This window comes from Phalaenopsis equestris, unplaced genomic scaffold, assembly GCF_001263595.1.
Source record: "Phalaenopsis equestris unplaced genomic scaffold, ASM126359v1 Scaffold000028, whole genome shotgun sequence".
Taxonomy (NCBI): Eukaryota; Viridiplantae; Streptophyta; class Magnoliopsida; order Asparagales; family Orchidaceae; genus Phalaenopsis; species Phalaenopsis equestris.
Window position 1 is genome coordinate 190,790 of NW_018164470.1, and position 19,314 is coordinate 210,103.

At 34.2% G+C, this 19,314-nt stretch overlaps 1 protein-coding gene across 1 annotated transcript in view; it reads right to left on the minus strand.

Annotated features, from left to right (window-relative positions):
* Positions 1-19,314, minus strand: part of LOC110018628 — a 100,192-nt gene that overhangs the window by 20,710 nt on the left and 60,168 nt on the right. Inside the window, exons 11-12 of the mRNA XM_020715990.1 lie at positions 2,154-2,252; positions 2,004-2,051 (exon numbers count right to left, since the gene is read on the minus strand). Coding sequence (XP_020571649.1) covers positions 2,004-2,051; positions 2,154-2,252 — 147 coding nt within the window. The remainder of the gene's footprint in view (positions 1-2,003; positions 2,052-2,153; positions 2,253-19,314) is intronic.

Sequence of the window (19,314 nt, forward strand, 5' to 3'; positions counted from 1 at the left end):
TATTTGTACCTCGTTGTTTCATGGTTCTCCCCTTTGTTTTCAGTCATGATAGCTGTCAAACGACTCATCCCCTAGCGTGCTATCATTACCTAACTATTTCACAACAACACCACCGCTTGGTCCGCACTATCTCTGGCTTTGTCTCTCTCGTTCTCAATTCCACCTGAGCCCATAAGCTTCCTTTTTTTTGGTCTCCCACACACGTCTTCCTCATGTCCACATAAAAAATCTCGTATAAAAAAACCAGATAACCCCCTTCAAAAAAAAAAAAAAAAAAAAAAAAAAAGGTGAGGAAGTCATACAGGATACCTTTAAGAGATGCATTGATGGACCAACCATATGTTTCATGGTTGGCACTCACAAAAGGAGACATCAACATGTTTAGCTACCAATGGGGAAGCAAGGAAGCTATTAAGAGAGCTTATTGAAGTAGTAGTTGGTGAGGCCAATAGCATGCAAAGGAGCTAAAGAAGTCATACAAGAGTTTTTTGGAAAAGGTTTTCATGGAACTTATGATGCTTAAAAGAAGAGAGGAGTTCATGACATGAGACTTGCAAATTTAATTTAAATCCACCTATATGAAATTACTAATTCTAAGGTCAGGATAAAACAAAGGAGAAATTCAATTGAAGATTCTCATAGCAATTCAAGTTCTCAATTTGACTACTAATTAAGATTTAAATAGCATCTTATAAAGGGACAAAAAATGGAGTTTCAGAAGATTCATTTTTTGAATGCCACTATCCTTCGTTGCCTTCCTAGTTAGCTTTCGTCACAAATATCGATGAGGGTTCTCAGTAGCAGAGGAAAGGGTAGGCAATAGGGTTTTATTTATTGTCAATAGTTTAAAGTAGAGAAGAGGGAAGAGAAAAAAGTAGCAGGAGGTTTCTATTAATAAAAATTATTTATTTAAAAATATATTGTTTATTAAATTAATAATATTTTTATTTTAATTTTCTTAATTGAAAAATCTTAATTTTAATTAATTTTATAATTTATTACATAATGATTAATGAGTCTATTATTAAATTGAAAGCAACCTTAATTTAATTGATTTTTAATCAATAATTGCTCAAACTAATTTTAATTTAATTAATTTAATTATGTTTGATATAAGTTTATAAATAATTAATTAATGATTAACTAATAAAATCAAAGTATTAATTAATATTTAATTATTTCAATAAAATTCTAGGTAATGATTAATAGTTTAGTAAACAAATAATTATTGATTTATTATTGAATATGAAAATATTGATTAATGTTGAATAGTTCAGCAAAATCCTTATTAACAACTATTGAACATAGTACATTGGTAATTAATGATAAATGTAATTAAAAATAATAAATTAATAAATTAAATTAAATTAATCGTATTAATTGCATCATTAATATTGAGTTTTTACTTCAGATTTAACCTAATAGACTTAAATCTTGTATATGTTGTAAGAATATTTCACAAGATTTTATCGTATTTAACATCTTGCATGTGAAATAATGTTCAAGAATTAATTATCTTAGATTTTATTAAAACTGAATTTATGAATTTACAATATTCCAAGTTAAATCCTACTTACCAAAAACAACCCCTTAATCTTACATTAATCCTACAGCCAAACATTCTCTGCCTACCTCGCTTCTGCTTTCTATTCCTCTAGCCTACCCGATCTGTACATCTCTCTCATATTCCTCTCCGACAAAAGATAAGTAATTTCTAATGTTTTCCCTCAGGATAAAAAGAAAATTATAAATCTTATACTCTTCATGTTAACTGATCAAAGAAACAGATTTGACGATTCTAACGAACTCAATCTCGTATTTTGAACAGTCTTTGTTCTTTGCTCCAACTTTCTCGAGTCATCAATTAATTTGGCATAGTCCGCTATTGGAACGTATTGCTCCATAATAGAAGACAGCCGAATGGTAAATCCTTGTACTTAAATATCTGTTAAGCACAATTTGTGCAATTGAAAATAAAATACTTTGTACATGAATGAAGATACAGCTCTTAGTATTTCATTGATGAGCCAAGCATCAACCCGTTCGGGATTCTGCAGATATAAAATTTCAATCTCATTTGTAGAAAACTTTGGAGCAAGCTGAGCCAACTAATTCTAAGGAAAATAAACCAAATACTTATAGTGTATACATACAGTTGGATAGCAGTTCTTGAGAATATCTGCAGCCCTTAACTTTAGATAGAACAGTAGAAGACGGCTACCTATCCATGCAAATCCAGATGAAGCTTTTGGCTGGTAACAAAACAAAGAGAAAGATCAAAATAACTTATCTTTCAATCAACAATGCTCATAATGTGAAAAGTATGCAACATGAATCCATCATCACCATAAAAAAATTCAAAAACTGATCATCTTGATAAAAAATAAATGCTTAACTAAATATATTATATGAATCATTATTCCGTTTTCATAACAGGGTTTATTTATTTTGAAGGAAACTTTAACTTAATTCCGAGGAAGAGATTTTTTATTTTGAAGGAAATTTTAACTTAATTCCAAGGCAGTGATTCTACAGCGAGTTTAAATTTTATTCTTTTTGCCAATCAAGTTAAATTCTTTCACTCCAACTAAAGAGGGTAAGAACAGATCGCGAGTAAAAATAAAATGTTCATCCAAAATGATGGCTGTAAGGCATTCAGCAGATTAACGTATGACTGTACAATTTAGCTAGAACGTTCAAGGCTACACTTTCAAGGAAGTTGCAGAATAAAGCCATCAATTGAAAAGCTTAAGATTTCAAGAAAAGGAACCAAAATAAAAGAGCAATTACATGAGGATTTGGTAAACCCATTCCCTTTTCAAAAGCCGCATCGTAAACACATGTTTATTGCAAGGATATAATTAAAACGCAGCAAGCAGTTCAGTGTATTGTTTGTGATCTCCGAAAAAATACAAGAATGGCCAGGCTAACATCTATTTCCTCACATAATATGCAGAAACAGATACGTTTTTGGGGATAAGAGGGTTCACATTTGTTAAATCCTAAATCGTCGCCGTAGGCACGCCCCGAGAGTTAAGAGTACGAGAGAAGTGATTAGAAAGAGGATACAGGACAATGTGACTTTAGGGAAAATGAGTGTGTCAAGCATTATTCATAAAAAGGCCCCTATTAAAATAATAGGTGGCTCGAGTTTACAATTACACTATTATCCCCTCTTATCTCAACAGTTGTAGAGAGTATTTCTTGCCTTTTTCCTAACGTTGAGTAGTTAATATAAGCACCTCTCTAATACAAATAACAGAATGGGCATCATTTTCAAGAATGGTTGCAACCATGGAACATAATACATGACAAAACTAATTTTTTACTTCTAGGTGTCGGTTGCCTCATTCTAGATCAATTTTACCGGTTGGCTGATTCAATCGGTCATTTAGGTTCGATGGGATTGCCGGTCGTCTGGGCAAGTGTGCTAAGTTAGTCGTTTGTTTAATAATCCTCACGCATTTCCGACCAATAGTCGTGGAGTCTCTTCGAACCGTTTGATCTCTTTAAGATGCATGTTGACATTTTTCCTGTATACATATTAGCTCATCGATTTTTTTGCTCCTTGTTAACTACAATCAGGACAAAAAAATGATAAATTAAATCTCACAAAAGCGTGACAATTACTTCCTAGTTTTTTGTGGCCATAAAACTTCTATAAATAGGGTCAGTAGTTTCCTTTCTCATTCTGATATAATGTTTGACACAAGAGCTCCAGACCGTTTTGATGAGGCTGCGCTCCAAATGGCTTTGGAAGAGTTTCAACTCCCTCAGCCTCTCCCTGTTCCTAATAAAAACGAAGAAGAAGATGGTGTTGGTGAAGAAGAAACGCAAGGAACATATGATCGATTTAAATGATCAGGTTGTATCTCCTGCTAACCATGATGTCGATCGGCCAGAGAAAATGGTAAGAGTGGAGAAAGATCATGGGCTTTCGGATCCTCTCACAGACCCGTTCCAATCGTTGAGGAAGAGTCTCGTCGGGTTGATCCGATCACTAGGTGGCGGCTGGTGTGAAGGAAGCCGAGGAGAAAGCCTCCAATAGAAAACCGAGAGGTAAATTTGCCCTTTCGACGATGGGGCAATTCAAGGGGAACCCGGAAAAGTGGTCGCCGCTGTCGCATTACTACAGATGCGGATTTTATTTTCTCTAAATCTGAAATGACCGTCGTAATACAAAATATGTCAACCAAGAAAATCACTATTTTTGCACGAAAACCTAAAAGTTTTCGACCGAATGCAGGTGAGGCAAACCAAATGACATCTATTCTGAGATGAAGTGCCTTTAAAGATGAAGCTTCAGGGAATGAAAAGGGAAAATCAAACGTTCTGTCTCTGACCAACATATCCACTCTCATCGCAACCAACTAATCGTCGTCTTCCTGCCTCATATGTCTGCAAGGGCTGAAACCAAGCCAACACTCCACTATCGACTTTTTTGAGTTTTTATCTGAGAACAGAACTGAACCTGGCCCGGAGTCGGTCCCTTTTCCTCCTGTCGACAAAGAATCGCGTCCTTCTAGTGAAGAAGGTAAAAAGAAAATTTCCCATGGACGTTGACGCCCCACCTCCTCCTTTGACAAGAAAAGGTGTCCCTTTTGTATGGCTTCCCGTGCAAAGTGGGGCGAAAAGATTTTCATCAGTTCCAACCGCCAGTATTTCATGATTAATTCGATGTCCTTGACAAGCCAGAGGTCGACAATGTTCCTGTTCGTCTCATGGAAGTGGTGTGGTTAAATAAGTTTGAGGAAGTTTTGAAGTTGCTCGATCGTGAAGAGCTTCAGCAGAATTTTGCTCGGTATCAGCTAATGGCTATGGAAGCCGCCCACCACAAAGCCCTGGACTTTGGTGAATCTGAACGATTCTTGGCCAAGGTTGAGGATAAAGTGATAACTTCATAAAACTGATCAAAAGACGAGAAGCAGGGCAGGAGAATTGTTGAAGGCCAACTCAGGCTTTCACTTGAAGGAAAAAAAATGATGGCCTGATTTTAAGAAAAAACTAGACACTCTGGAAAAAGAGAACGAGGAACTAAAGGCAACTTTGGTGAAATCGATAACTCGAGAAGAGCACATCCCCAGAATTTCTTGCCAGTTTCATAGGACCATGGCATTTTCAACCGATAAATTTATCGAACATGGGCTTGTCGACCCAAAATATGCCAACCAGAAAGAATTTGTGGTCCTTGTTCCTCACATCGTTAGGAAAGAGTCACTTGTAGAGAAGGCATGAGAAGAAGATGGCTAAGAGACTGCCTGATCTCCAACACTTGGATGGATATTCGTTTGTGTATTTGTAAACATTTTGTTTTGTATTAGTAGTTCTTTTTGTAAAAAGAAACTTGCAAAAAACGTTGTCTAAGTAATGAAAGTAATAGTTCCAATCAAATATTTATTGTTGATCGTTTCTCCTTCACTTTAAAGTTTATTAGCATGCATCCTGCTGCCCATTTTATAAATATATATATATATATGGTGTAGTTTTTGCTATTTTTTACAAGAATTTCTTTTTGATCCCTTGGAATGCCATTTTGCTCATCTCTGTAGAAGATTCTATCGCCGGTCCTATAGAAGAATCTTTCGCCTGTCCCGTAGGAGAGTCTTTGGCCTGTCCCGTGGGGGAGTCTTTTGCTCGTCCCGTAGGAAAAGACTTTTGCTCCTCCTCAAGGAGAGTCTTTCGCTCGTCCTGTAAGACAACCTTTGGCTCATCTTAGAGGAGAGTCTTTCGCTCGTCCCATTTTCGCTCGTCCAGTAGGAGAGCCTTTCGCTCATCCCATATGACAGCCTTTCGCTCATCTTAAAAGAGAGACTTCCGCTCGTCCCATAGGACAATCATTCGCTCGTCCTAATCGAAATGTTTCAATCGTTTATTTAACATTTCAGTCATTTTGAGTTCCCTAAGTGTTAAAATTTCTTGAGTTCCACTAAGTGCTATTTCAGAAAGATTTATACAAAATTATTCTAAATAATACCTTATATTAAAAAAAACATAAACTTACAAATATTTTGCTACAATATATTTTGGAACAATAAGATGTTGATAAATATTTTCCCAAGGAAAAAACTTCTTTAAATCGTCGCCACTCCACATCCTAAGGAATTATTTATCGATGTAAGTTTTTAATTTATATGCTCCGTTAAAAACACGTTGGCTAGTGATTTATGACCCATACCAAGTCTGATCCACTTACCGACCACCTGTCCACGAGCAGCTGGATTGACTTCCTTTAAAACCAAGTCTCAGGGAGTAAAAGTTTTTTTCCCAAATATGCTTGTCAAAATACCGAGCAGTACATCTTTTGACTTCCTCTTGTCGAAGGGCTGAGTCTGCTCGTTTTTCCTCTGTCATATCGAGGGCAAGTAGAACTCCATCATTGGCTTCTCTCCATTCGGCTAGGTTTTCTACATCGAACGCACAAGCAATAACAACTCTTTGGCTAACTCGACCGGTAATACTACTTCCATTCGATATGTCAACGTAAAAAGAGTTTGATTGATCATTGTTGAAGGTGTTGTTCGGATGACCCAAAGGACGAGCGGCAATAAGTCTGCCCTATATCCTTTTGCCCCTTCATTGTTTTTCTTCAACAGGTTCAGAATTATTTTATTGGCTGCTTTGTCCATGAGTGATGAACTGAGGTGAACTTCAAATCAATCCCTTGATTAGCACAAAAATCTCTCACTCCTTGGTCAGTAAATTATGTCACTTTGTCGGTAATGATAAAGAGCAGTAAAACGTACCAACAAATGATGTTCCTCCAGATAAAATTTCGGATCGCTTCCGCAAGATGTGGCTTCGCTTCAACCTATTTTAACAAATAATCAACTGCAACTAGTAGAAATTTTCGTTGGCCTTTTGATGGCAAAAATGGTCCAAGAATATCCAATCCCCAAGTAGAAAATGGTCAGGGACTGGTGACCGGTGGGAGCTTGAGAGCTTATTGATGATGTAGAGGGCATACTTCTGACATTATTCGTATTTCCTTAATAATTCTTCCAAATCTTTCAAGAACGTGGGCCAAAAGTACCATTGCCTTTGAACTCGGTACACCAAGGTCTTGCCTCCTCAATGGCTTCAACATTCTCCTAAACGCAAGTCCCAAAGGACACCTTGAATTTCATCTTCTTTCAGACACCTTAGGTACATAGAAGTAATTGACCGTCTGAATAGTTTTCCTTCAATCATTAAATACATTACAGTCTTTATCTTAAAATGCCTCAAGTCAGTGATATCTTCTGACAATATTACTTTTTCAAGATATAAGATATAAGGATCCATGCAACTTTTGCTGCCATCTATTGTCACTTCCATTGTCTCAGATTCTTCCATTGTCGGTCGGATAAGCCGTTGTGGTGCTCCTCTTAATTTGATGCGCTTGGATAGAATGTCTACCACCTGATTTTCTTCCCGACCGACGTGCTCAATTCTGAAGTTGGTAAACTTTTCGATCTCTTGTTTCACCTTATTGAAATATTTGACTCTCATATCATCTGCAATCGCATGTGCGTTGATTGTCGTCTGAGGTACATAATAGATATCGAGCTCACTAAGTTCCACAACCCATTTCAGGAGTCGACCTGAATGTTTCGATCAAGTGAGAACGGACTTCAAAGGATGGTCGGTGATGACTCGTATCGAGTGCAATTGGAAGTAGGGTCGGAGCCTACGACTCGAAACAACCAAAGCAAATGTTAATCTTTCCATCACAAGATACCTGGTTTCAGCTCTTCAGAGGACTCAGCTTGTGTCGTAGACCGGATATTGCTTCCTTCGTTCTTCTCTAACGAGCGACGAGCTAACTGCCTTTGATCCAACTGCAATAATAGGGAGAGTTCTTCGTTTGGCTTTGAGCTTTGGAGTAGCGGTGGAGCAGCTAGAGAATTCTTCAGACTCTTAAGAACTTGTTCACATTCATTTGACTATTCAAAACGCTTGCATTTCCTTAGTGCTCTAAAGAAAGCTGATAGCCAACATTTACAAACCTCCTTAATGTCCAGCCAAACCAAGAAAATTGCGCATCTCTGGAACATTTTTTGGAGTAGGTCATTTCACAATTGTCTTCGCCTTCTAAGGATCTACTGAGATTCCTTGGCCACTGATAATATGCCCCAAGAATGCAATACTCCGCAACCAAAATTCACATTTCGACAATTTTGTATATAACTGATTCTGCCTCAACAGCTCCAACACAATCCTTAGATGCTTATCATGATTGTCATCATTTTTTGAATATATCAGAATAACATCAATAAAAATAATGAAAAACTGATCGACATGAGACTTGAAAATTTGATTCATCATGTCCATAAACACAGCTGGAGCATTGGTTAAGCCAAAAGGCGTAACTAAGAAATTGTAAAGATCAATCCTAATCTCAAATCTGTCTTAATTATATCTAGTTCCTTGACTCTGACCTAAGAATATCCCGATTTCAAATCAGTTAGAAAAAATACAGTAGCATCTTTTCGCTGATCAAATAGATCATCAATCCCGGGCACGGGATATTTGTTCTTGATTGTGACCTTTATTCAGCTCTCTATAATCGATGCACAACTTCATCGATCCGTCTTTCTTTCTAACAAAGAATACTGGAGCGCTCCTGTAATTGACATTTCAATTCTTGCAATTCCCTTAGAGTCATCTTGCACGGAGACTTGGAAATTGCAGATGTTCCTAGTTGTACAACAATATCAAACACAACTTCTCATTATGGTAGTAGTCCTGACAATTCTTCAGGAAATACATCAGCAACAATTGTAATGTTTTTCAATTCATGCACATATTCATGCAACGCTTCTAATTTGACAAAGTACACCAATTCACCACTTCGCAAATATTTCCAACTTTCACAGAACTAATCATGGAAGATTGTGCATTTCAATCACAAAATATAAAACGGTTTTTCATCTGACAATTTAAATTTCAATCCTTTTCCAGCATTCAATTGTAGCAAAATGTTTTTACCAATCAATTCATTCCCAGTATGACATCAAAAGTCTGAATTGATTTATAATCAACTCTGCTTACAACTTATTATGAATATTAACGTGCACGATAAATTTTCTATTTTGCAGAAAAACTACATCCCGAAGGCATAATAACACACAAAGAAAGAGTAAAACGCATAATATTAACATGTAAAGTGGCACCAAACTTATTAGAAATAAAAGAATGTGATGCACCTGAATCGAATAAAACAATACTAGGTTGATATTAAAACAAAAGTGTACCTATAATAACCTTTTCAGATTCTTTGATTTCCTAAGGTGTAATTACAAAAGCTCGGGATTTTAATGATTGCTCAGTTTTGCGCTCTGAAAATTCACCCTTTGCTTGAGTTGAAAAGTTTCCCAAAAACAGAGATTTGTTGTATTGATTAACTTCTAAAAAATTCCTTGATTGTCCTTGTCCTTAAATTGCCAATGAACTATTGTCTATTTTATTTTCCTGCGGATGGTTCATTTATATATGCACCGGCTGCCCACTCTTGTAGCATTTTCCTGAATCAATCAAATACTACCCAAAGTGTCTTTTTTTTCCACATTTTTCAAAAAACTGGTTTTCTAATTATGGTTGCCTCTGCTTATCTTTAGATTTTATAACCTTAATTTGGATGTAGTCTCGCTTGCCAAAAATTTTCGCTTGCTTGTCTCAGGTTGCCATTGCTCAATGGAGAAATTCAGCTTATTTTCAATTATTTTGACTCTTCAACAAGAAGTGAAAATGGCGTCAATGCCAACCTCAACTGATCTCTAAGATGATGTAGAAATTGGTGGAAATTTTCCTCATAGATACAGACATAATGAGATGCATATCTAGGAAGAGAAGTAAATTATACCACATATTGCATGACTGTCTTGGACCATTGAATCAGTTTGAAGAATGTTTTCTAATGCTAATCTGGTTGAAGGCAAGATAAATCAATATTTCAAAAATTTAACAAACTTGTCCCATTGAATATGTGGAAAATGTGTTAGTTGAAATTTTCTCTATGTTACATCTGCCACCATCTTTCTACCTCGCCTTCCAGCATGAAAGTAGCTAGCACCACTCTTCTATTTTTTGGACAAATCATACCCTCCAAAATTTTTCTGATCTTCAGTAGCCAGTCTTCATCAAATGTAGCGTCACTGACACCCTTCAATGAAGGTGGCTTGCCAATCTGAAATATCATTAAGTGTTGATCCTCTTTTGCCAGTTTTAGATCTGGTCCTTGTACTAGTGGATGATCATTCAATAACAGTCATTTTGTCAACCACTTGTGATATCATTGAATGATGCCCTATAGCTCAACTGCACTAGTTTCCTTATTTGCTCTGTTTTGATCATCACTTCTGCCCAAAATATGTTCAGATCTTACTTTTTGTTCTGCACATGTCATAAGAGAATAACCCTCGATACTTTCTGATTCCCCTTCAAACATATTTTCTATATCAGCAACAATTATTATTCAAATGTAATTTATCATATAACAATCTTATTGTTCACACATAATACCTTAAGTCATATGAGTTACCCATCCCAAAGTCATCAACCTATAACTCTATACAAATTAAACTATATTTTACCTCATTCTTACTTCTAAATTAAACACGCTTATATTATTTTCTTCATCCAATAACCATGCTTTGATATTACTTTCTATCACATCCCTACTGACACCCCCTTTTAGGGTCGGCTAAGTTGCGATAGAGGCGGACAATTTGGTTGGACTAAATTCTTACCAATACTTATCCTGACTTGCAAAATCAAGACTCAAGGGGTGATAAACTAGTCTAACTAAATTGCTACAAATATATATGATACATCACATTTCATAATTCATCAATTTTCAAACTCAAAAGTAGAAAATCATATCACCAAAATATATAAACTATATAAAACTGCTAAATCAAACACAATAAAAGATCATACCCAACAGCTGATAAGCTCCCAAAACTATATAGTGCAAAAGTTGTACAAATCATACTTGGCTACTTGCTCGAGTGTTCATTGTTCCTAATAGCAATGTAGAGTGAGCAACAACAGCTCAACGACATAATCAAAGCTAAAATAAAATTTTATATATAAAAAAGAAACAAAATGCACGCACATATGAAACTAAACATGTCTACATACAACTCAAAACATGTTAGAATCATATAGAACATGAAAATAAAATAAGTATTGTAGAAATCAAGACTGTTGTGTAAATATGTATGTCATTTCATTCATGTATAAACATAAACATATTCACAATCATAACAATGTCAAAATAGTCATATAATCATAGCATCACAATAATGTTATTTCATAGCAATGTAATCATAACATAATAATGCCCCATGTAAATGTATAAACCTCAAGTATTTTCCTGTCCTGTTATATCATGGGTCATCACACTGCACCAAAGACCATATAAACTATCAATGAGGGTTGGGGCCCCTAACATAGTATTTATCAATAGATACCAATAGTTCCCTATGTTTTGTCAAATTTTAGTCACAACAGTTGATATAGTTTCTTCGCCGCCTGAAAACAGGAGTCGGGAGTACCACATCCCTGCATAATGTACTTACAAACACTCATGTAAGTCAACCAATAACATTCCTTGTGACATTTATTAAAGCATAACACCTATAGTTAATATTCATAAGCATTTCATATATCACATGTATGAATCATATCAAATAATTTATATCATAAGCATAATATTATCATATGTATCGTAAGAGGAACTCAGCTTGCATTCATATATTCAATACATATATTCATCCACAATATACAAAAAATTCTAAATGCGTATGTGTCAAACAAAAAATCATATGAAAACATATAGAAGATTATTTTTCTTATATTGGCACAAGATTATTTCACATAAATTGACAAAGCAACCCTATAACGAGTTCTCTCACGCTAACCTGAATTGACAAAGATTATTTCAAATATAAAAGAAATGTTAATTCACAATACATAAGTAAATAACCAAAAAAAAATTAGATCCAGTGAAATAATAAAAGTAGTACAATTGAAAATGATAATATATAACACATATTCTGACATCTATCATCAACAAATCATCTCCTTTTACAAATTATCAACAAATCATCTCCTTTTACAAATTAACTTTCCAATTAGTCATATCACTCTAGCAGACTTATTCCTAAATAAAAAATTAAACATATTATGTTTTAAAAAAAATTAGTGAATAATTATCATTTTATTATCATTAAATCTTTATACAAATATCAAACACGAATGCTCAAAAGAATATATTAATCAATCTTTAAAGTAAACTTGGTATTTTTCATTTTATGAAATTTCTTTTAAATCAACTTAATCAATTACATTTTTCATTCCTTTAACCAATTATTTTTTTCATTTTCTTTTTCATTTTAGAAGTCACCTCATGAGTATCTTCAAAATGTACCAATAAAGGTAATCTCTTTACCATTTTGTATCATAAAGATACAACTTTACTGTTCCTTTTAATAGTTTGTATCAAAAAGATAACATTTCTTTATCTTTAACGTGCACGAGTATAAGAACATCCCCTGTATCGTAAGAGGGTGACTCATGATAAACAAAATCATTTATCTTTCATTTAACTTGTATTCTATTTCTTCCAGCTATTAAATTTATTTAATGTTCTTGTGTAATGTAGTGAAAAAAATGAAATAATTGAAATAATAAAAAAAAAATTATATCTTTTTTGCTTAATTTCTTTCAATTGTAAAAATGATTCGAATGTGTAAAAGCAAATGAAACATTCTTAAAATAAAAGAAATCAAACTTAATGCAAATAAAAGAATAATTACTTATTCTAATTTCACCTTATAAATGACCACTTGTGCCATCTTCAATTGGACTCCTGAAATTGATTTATAAAATAATATTTAATACATATGAACTCAAATAAATTTAAACATTGCCTTAGCTTAAATGAAAAAAATTATCTTTTGAATGAAGAGGCAAACTCTCCTTAATTTCCAAAATCCAAAATCATTCTACATTTTGTTTCAAACTTTAATTAGCACAAAATATATTTGAATACTTAATAGTTTATACTTTAATTGATTAATTATATGTATCAAATAAATACTAACCCCACTAAAGCCACACTTTCTTCTTCTTCCCCCAATTTGAATGCTATTTTGTTTATAAATCATGATTTATATTTTTGTCATAATTAAATACTGATAAATGAAAAATTTCTATATTAAAGTTAATAAAAAAAAACTCTAGCCTTACCTCTTTATCTCCTCTTTTTTTCACAAACATCGATCTTGGCTTGCATTTTTTTTCTTTTATTTGATCGTTTGTCCAAATAAAATCACTGATATCATTTCATAATATTTAATATCAACTTAATAACATCCACTAAAATAAACCAAATTCTTATATAAATTGAAACACCAAACTCCTTACCCTTATCCCCTCAAGTTCACAAAAGGTCTTCGAGTTGCACTAGGTGTTGCCTCCATAGAAAAAGGAGCGCCTCTCTGGTGCAACACCACACCTACTTCACCTTTCTATGCACAGGATGCACATGGCGATCCTTTCTATGCACAGGATGCACATGGCGATGTCGTTGTTCACCTCCAAACCTTCAACATGCTTAAACAACACTACCTGCAAGACACTCACTTCCCATTTCCGTGCACGAAAACTCATAGAGACTTCTCCTTTGGCTTCGACATAGAGAGTCACTGCTCTCCTACACGAGACGTCTTTTTCCTTACCCTAGAAGCACGTGAAAACACTTTCCTCACTCCATCATTCTTCCTCTTCTTCTCACAAACTCTCGTTCTGTCTCCCTCTCTCGCCTCTCTATATTAATTTTTCATGCTTCAATTTCATGCTTCTAGTTAGAGATGAAACGAGTTTGCTCTTAATAGCAAAACCAACGAGACAGTTATTGGCCTGACCTATTGAAATTTTGTTTCTTTATTATTTATTTATTTTATGCAATTATTACAGTTGATAATTCAAAAGAATATATCCATGAAAGGGTTGGTGTAGCTCAATGGCAGACAAGATTAGAAAGAGTCGTCTTAGATGGTTTGGTCACATTAAACGTCCGCATCTAATGATCCTGTCAGGAGAGTTGATGTTTTATACTTGAATTATGTTAAGCAAGATAGAGGTAGACCAAAATAGACTTGGGCCTTTTGTAAAAAAATGATATTAATTTATTAGAATTTAAAGAAAATATAACACTCAATAGGACACAATGGAAAAAAAAGGACTCATGTAGCTGGCCCCACTTAGTTCGATAAAGACTTGTTGTTATTGTTGTATAACTCAAAAAAAATTAAACAAAAAATTTCAAGTATAAGAATGGGCAAGGAAATGAATGCAAGAAGAGATAACTTTGGCTAGCTTAAAAGAAAAAAAAAAAAGATAATTGACAACTAGTTTTATCTTCAACTAATTTAAATTATTTTCGTTAGAGGCTCTTTCAACTTATTTGGATAATAACTGTTAGTAATAAAATATAAATATAGAAACTAAATTTAACCGTCCGACCATCTATTCCCGTATTGGTAATTAAAATCTTCCTGGCTGAGTCGTGACAGATATAAGATGACTATTCATTATATTCTAAAGAAAATAATCAATTTCACACAAAAGACTAGTAATGAATAATAAAAGCTAATTGATCAAGAGCACGCAGACAAAAGAAAGGATCTCATATTAGATGAACATGATAACAATGTGTAATTAGAAGTATAATATGCATTAATAGGTACCAAACGAATCAAACTTAGATCCTAAAAATTTTGCATGAGACTCATAATTCAGTTTGCTCAATTCAGCCAGGAAATGGAAAAATATCTAATATTTAAAATCAATATTTTGGTGGTTTGAAATGAAGAAAAGTATATCAAAGTATAAAGTCAAATGTGAATTTTGTCAAATAATTAGATCAAAGAAACAAAAACTAGTGCTATGTTACATTCACTGCCACTGACAGTGTGAAAGTTGGAAAATATAACAATATATCTTGTCACAAGTTTTCTTAGATGAAGATGAGAACATAATTATATTTGGGTTATAATTTATAGATTAATAAAATTAGCACACTTTCTACTTATTCATCAGATCGAGTATATAAAGAATTAACAAAATTATGTATAAAAAAAATTATTGGATTGTATGAAATTCCTATAATCATTATGTTAGAGATGATAAGCTTACGTCTAGACTAGGTACAGATATTCATAAATTTTGGATAACAAATTATATTTCAATATATTATTTCAGCCACAGATAAATTACCAAAAAAAAAATGATTCAAATATTAGAAGGCTTAATATGATAATGTTTTGAATTTTTGAGATAGGTGAGAAGGCCACATTCCATTACTAGAGTTTATTTATAATAATAGCTATCGGTCCAGCATTAAAATGACATTATTTCAGGCATTTTATGGTTGACAATATTGAACTCGGCTGAGTTTAGTTGAAACTGGAGAGAGACAACTTTGGTGGCCATAATTAGTTAATCAAGCTACTTCTTCTCCATAATTAGTTAATCAAGCATCTTTCAAAGCTATAATGAGATTTATAAAAATGGCATTGCTTGTTTATTCATTGTCTTCACAAAGAAGAATTTTATTGTCTTATCCTTATACTTGAACACGTGTTCTGCCGACTATAATGTACAACATTAAGATTATAAAGTCAAGGCCCATCTAGTAGAATATATGGTATATTCATGAGTAAGACTTCAAATGTGATATGATCCTCGTAACTATCCCATCTTATTGAATGTTATGCATCTTTATATTATTAGTGATAATGTGTGAATTATTCAATTTTACATTAAATGGCTTAGGATTGAATTAAAGTTTTCAATTTGTTCTTGTAAGTGTATGTAATGAAAATTAATATCACATTCACTGCACTAACCCCATCAAAAATTTATATATATATATATATATATATGTATATATATATGTATATATATATGTATGTATATATATGTATATATATATGTATGTATGTATTCTTTTTGAAAGCCCAAAGGCTAATATATTAAATAAAAAGTAGGATACAGATAGATTTTGTGGAAGGTCTCAAACATGACACCCAGCCCACAAAAAAAATGAGAAAATACAACAAAAAACATAAGAGATCTAAATAAAAAACTAAAAGGTGACAAAATAAGAGTATCAGGTAGCTGGAGAGTGACCCAATTTTGCTTTGCCTTGCCTCTGCCTTTAGTTCTAGGGAAGGAGCTAGCTAATAAATTAGTCAGAAGAGTACCATTGTCAGTAGTAACCAATGTATCATCCAATAGATTCCCTAGCTCGAGTCATCCTCCGTTCTTTTCCTTCCTCCTCGTGTAGAACTGTCATTCCTCATCCGAAGATTGGCTGACCTGATCAGCAGAATGGTCTGAAGTGTGCATGATATGTGTAGGTTGTTGAACATTAGAAACAACTACTTGTTGTACCAGCTGATCTTTTATCGGGTCAAAGGAGCACTCTCATGTGTCTTGGCATGTAAGTGAGTCTTCTTCAATAACAACAAGTGGTATCAACACGTTTGAATTTGTACCTGTAGTAAGGTGTTCTTCATGTGGAACTGCGATGTTGGTTAGAGGATCGGATTGGACCTTCTCAACAAGGATGATAGGTGGCTGATTTTTGATGATATTCGACTTTAGATGAGGATGCAAGCGATAACAAATAGTAAAACAATGACCAAACATACTACAATGAGAGCAATAAGGAGGATGTGGTTCTATTTCAACATTTTGTCAATACCTGTTGTAAGTGGTTTCAATCCATTGTCAATTCATATCTCATCCGGAGCTGGTTGAGTGACATCTCTCTCAACTAAAACAAAAGCCACAGAGGGTCTGGTGACAGCAAGCGTAGGACTATTCGCCTTGAGAGGCTTACCGTAAGCAGTTGCTAAAGAGAAGAGTAGGCTTACCATAGACAGTTGCTAATTTTAATCCCGGAAACTTTATCCAGACATGAATGATAAGGGACTCCGCTTTTGGATCAAAACCGACAATTCACTTCAGAATTTTTATCAAACGATTGTCAATCTTGATAGCTTTTCGAGAAAAATGCAAGTGTAATCTGCATCATGAGATAGCTGAATAAGTATATGTCGACCGTCAAGTAGACCAATGTTCTAACTGCTTTTCATATATCTGATAGTTTCATAGCATCAAAATCTTTCCGAATGATCTTGAGTTTAGGGTGACCATAAAGGAATTTTCCCATTAGAGCAAAATACAAGAAGACGCAAGAGTATTGGTTTCAACCTCAGAGATGAGAATAAGTGCAGACTTCCCATTTTTTTTCCCAAGCTTTTTAATAAAAGTGTGATCACCGACACCTTCAAGAGCCTCGTGGTACGATTGTAGAACATTGCAAGACTTACTGATAGCAAAAGCATACTCTGAAACTGGAGGGCACGATCAGGAATGGACAAGTCGCCGACAAGGGCATTTGTATAGGAACGGAGCGTTGAGGCCATCTCTCTTACAAAATGGTGGTCACCGTCAGAAAAGAAACGGTTTGACGGGTTGCAAGGAAGCAAGGGCGTTAAATTGCTGGGCAGCGTCGAACAGAGATGACACGAGCTAAGGGAGCTACGAGCAACAGAGGCTGCGAAGCAGGCGCTGTCTGGCGCAGACCATGGAAGCAGCGTTGAGCAGAGACGAAGCGAGCTAAGGGAGCTGCGAACGAACAGAAGCTGCGATCGAGACGCCGAGCAGTATTAAGACGACGACGCGAGCAATGGGGTGAAACTGCGAAAGAGACGCCGACGCCGACGCAGACGCCAGTATGGAGCGAGAGTCGACGATGCGAGGTCTGTCCCTTCGATTGGTAGAATCAATTGCGACCTAAATCACCATTGGACCTAAATCACCATTGGAAGCCCTGACGGAGCTCTGGACGGCCATCATCCCAACTTTTTATATATATATATATATATATATTATTTTCTTAATTACACATAACATATAGAATGAAAATATTTCTCCTCCAGTCCTCATCACTAAATAGTCATATATCTTGTAAAACTCGCATTGCACTCTACGTAAGCTCTATATGTTATGACCCGACCTGAAGCTTAGAATTAACCAAGACGGGAATGGACGGTCGAATAGTGAAAATCAAATCTCTGTTAATCTAATTTTATTACTAACAATTAAAATAATACATGAAATAGCTACTAAAAAAAATATTTGTACCTTTATGTTTATTATTTTCATCTCCTGTATACATTTGCTCATCTTCTATTCATCTTGTTCACATAGTTAAAACAAAAAAAAATATTAAAGCAACATAATGAATTATCTAAAGATAACCAAGCAGAAATCACAATTCTAAATTACAGAAATCCAAGGAAAAGAACTCAATATGCATGTGAGTCCATAAGAAAGCTTATAATATACTAGTCTTTCATATTTTTATAAGCAATCTAATATATGTTAATTTATGCATCAATGACCTTATTCTAAATGAACATAATCAATATTCTATAAACATTTACTTTAACTTTACTTTTACTTTATATTATTTACATACATAATTGTCTCTGTAAGAATCACCGTCAACAAACCTAACACACCCTTGGCCGATATTACCCCTTCGGCTCCTGTCGGCACAATGGTTAGCGATCTATACAACACAATTGTTTAGGGTGGAAATATTCTTAACTGCCTCTGACCGATATTATTGACCGCGACTTTATATATGCTTAAAAATATAAGTATTTAATACTGCTGCTAAAAGATTTACTTCCTCAGCAACTGTACGAAATCCTTAATAACAGTTATAGATTCGATAAATATGAACGAAATAAATATTTAATAATTATAAAGTCACACTTATCAACGCAAGTATATGTATCACTCAAGTAATATAGGGCTCTAATGGAGTCCTAGATATCGATCCCACAGAGAGTAAGTTTAGAACTACGAACTAAGGTTTTAGAAAAATCAATAATTTAATCACAACAACGAAGTTCAATTTGCTTATCTGTTACTAATAGACAATTGAAATAAATATGCAATTTTAATAACTATTAAATAACTAATGATACTTATAAAGATTTAAATGTTATATTCAATATATAAGAAAACATCATTCTCCTTGTTAAGAAAATATAATGAATGGATAAATTGAATCAGTCAAATTATATTGTGTCAAATAGGAGCATACCTATTATATGAGCATACCTATTCTTTACCCTTTGGTCTAAGCATAAAAAACATTGACTAATCCTATACTTGTTTGCTGAATCTGCGGCTAGGCTGGGAGGATACCGACTCTCACTTCGGAGCTCCCACGTTCTCCTC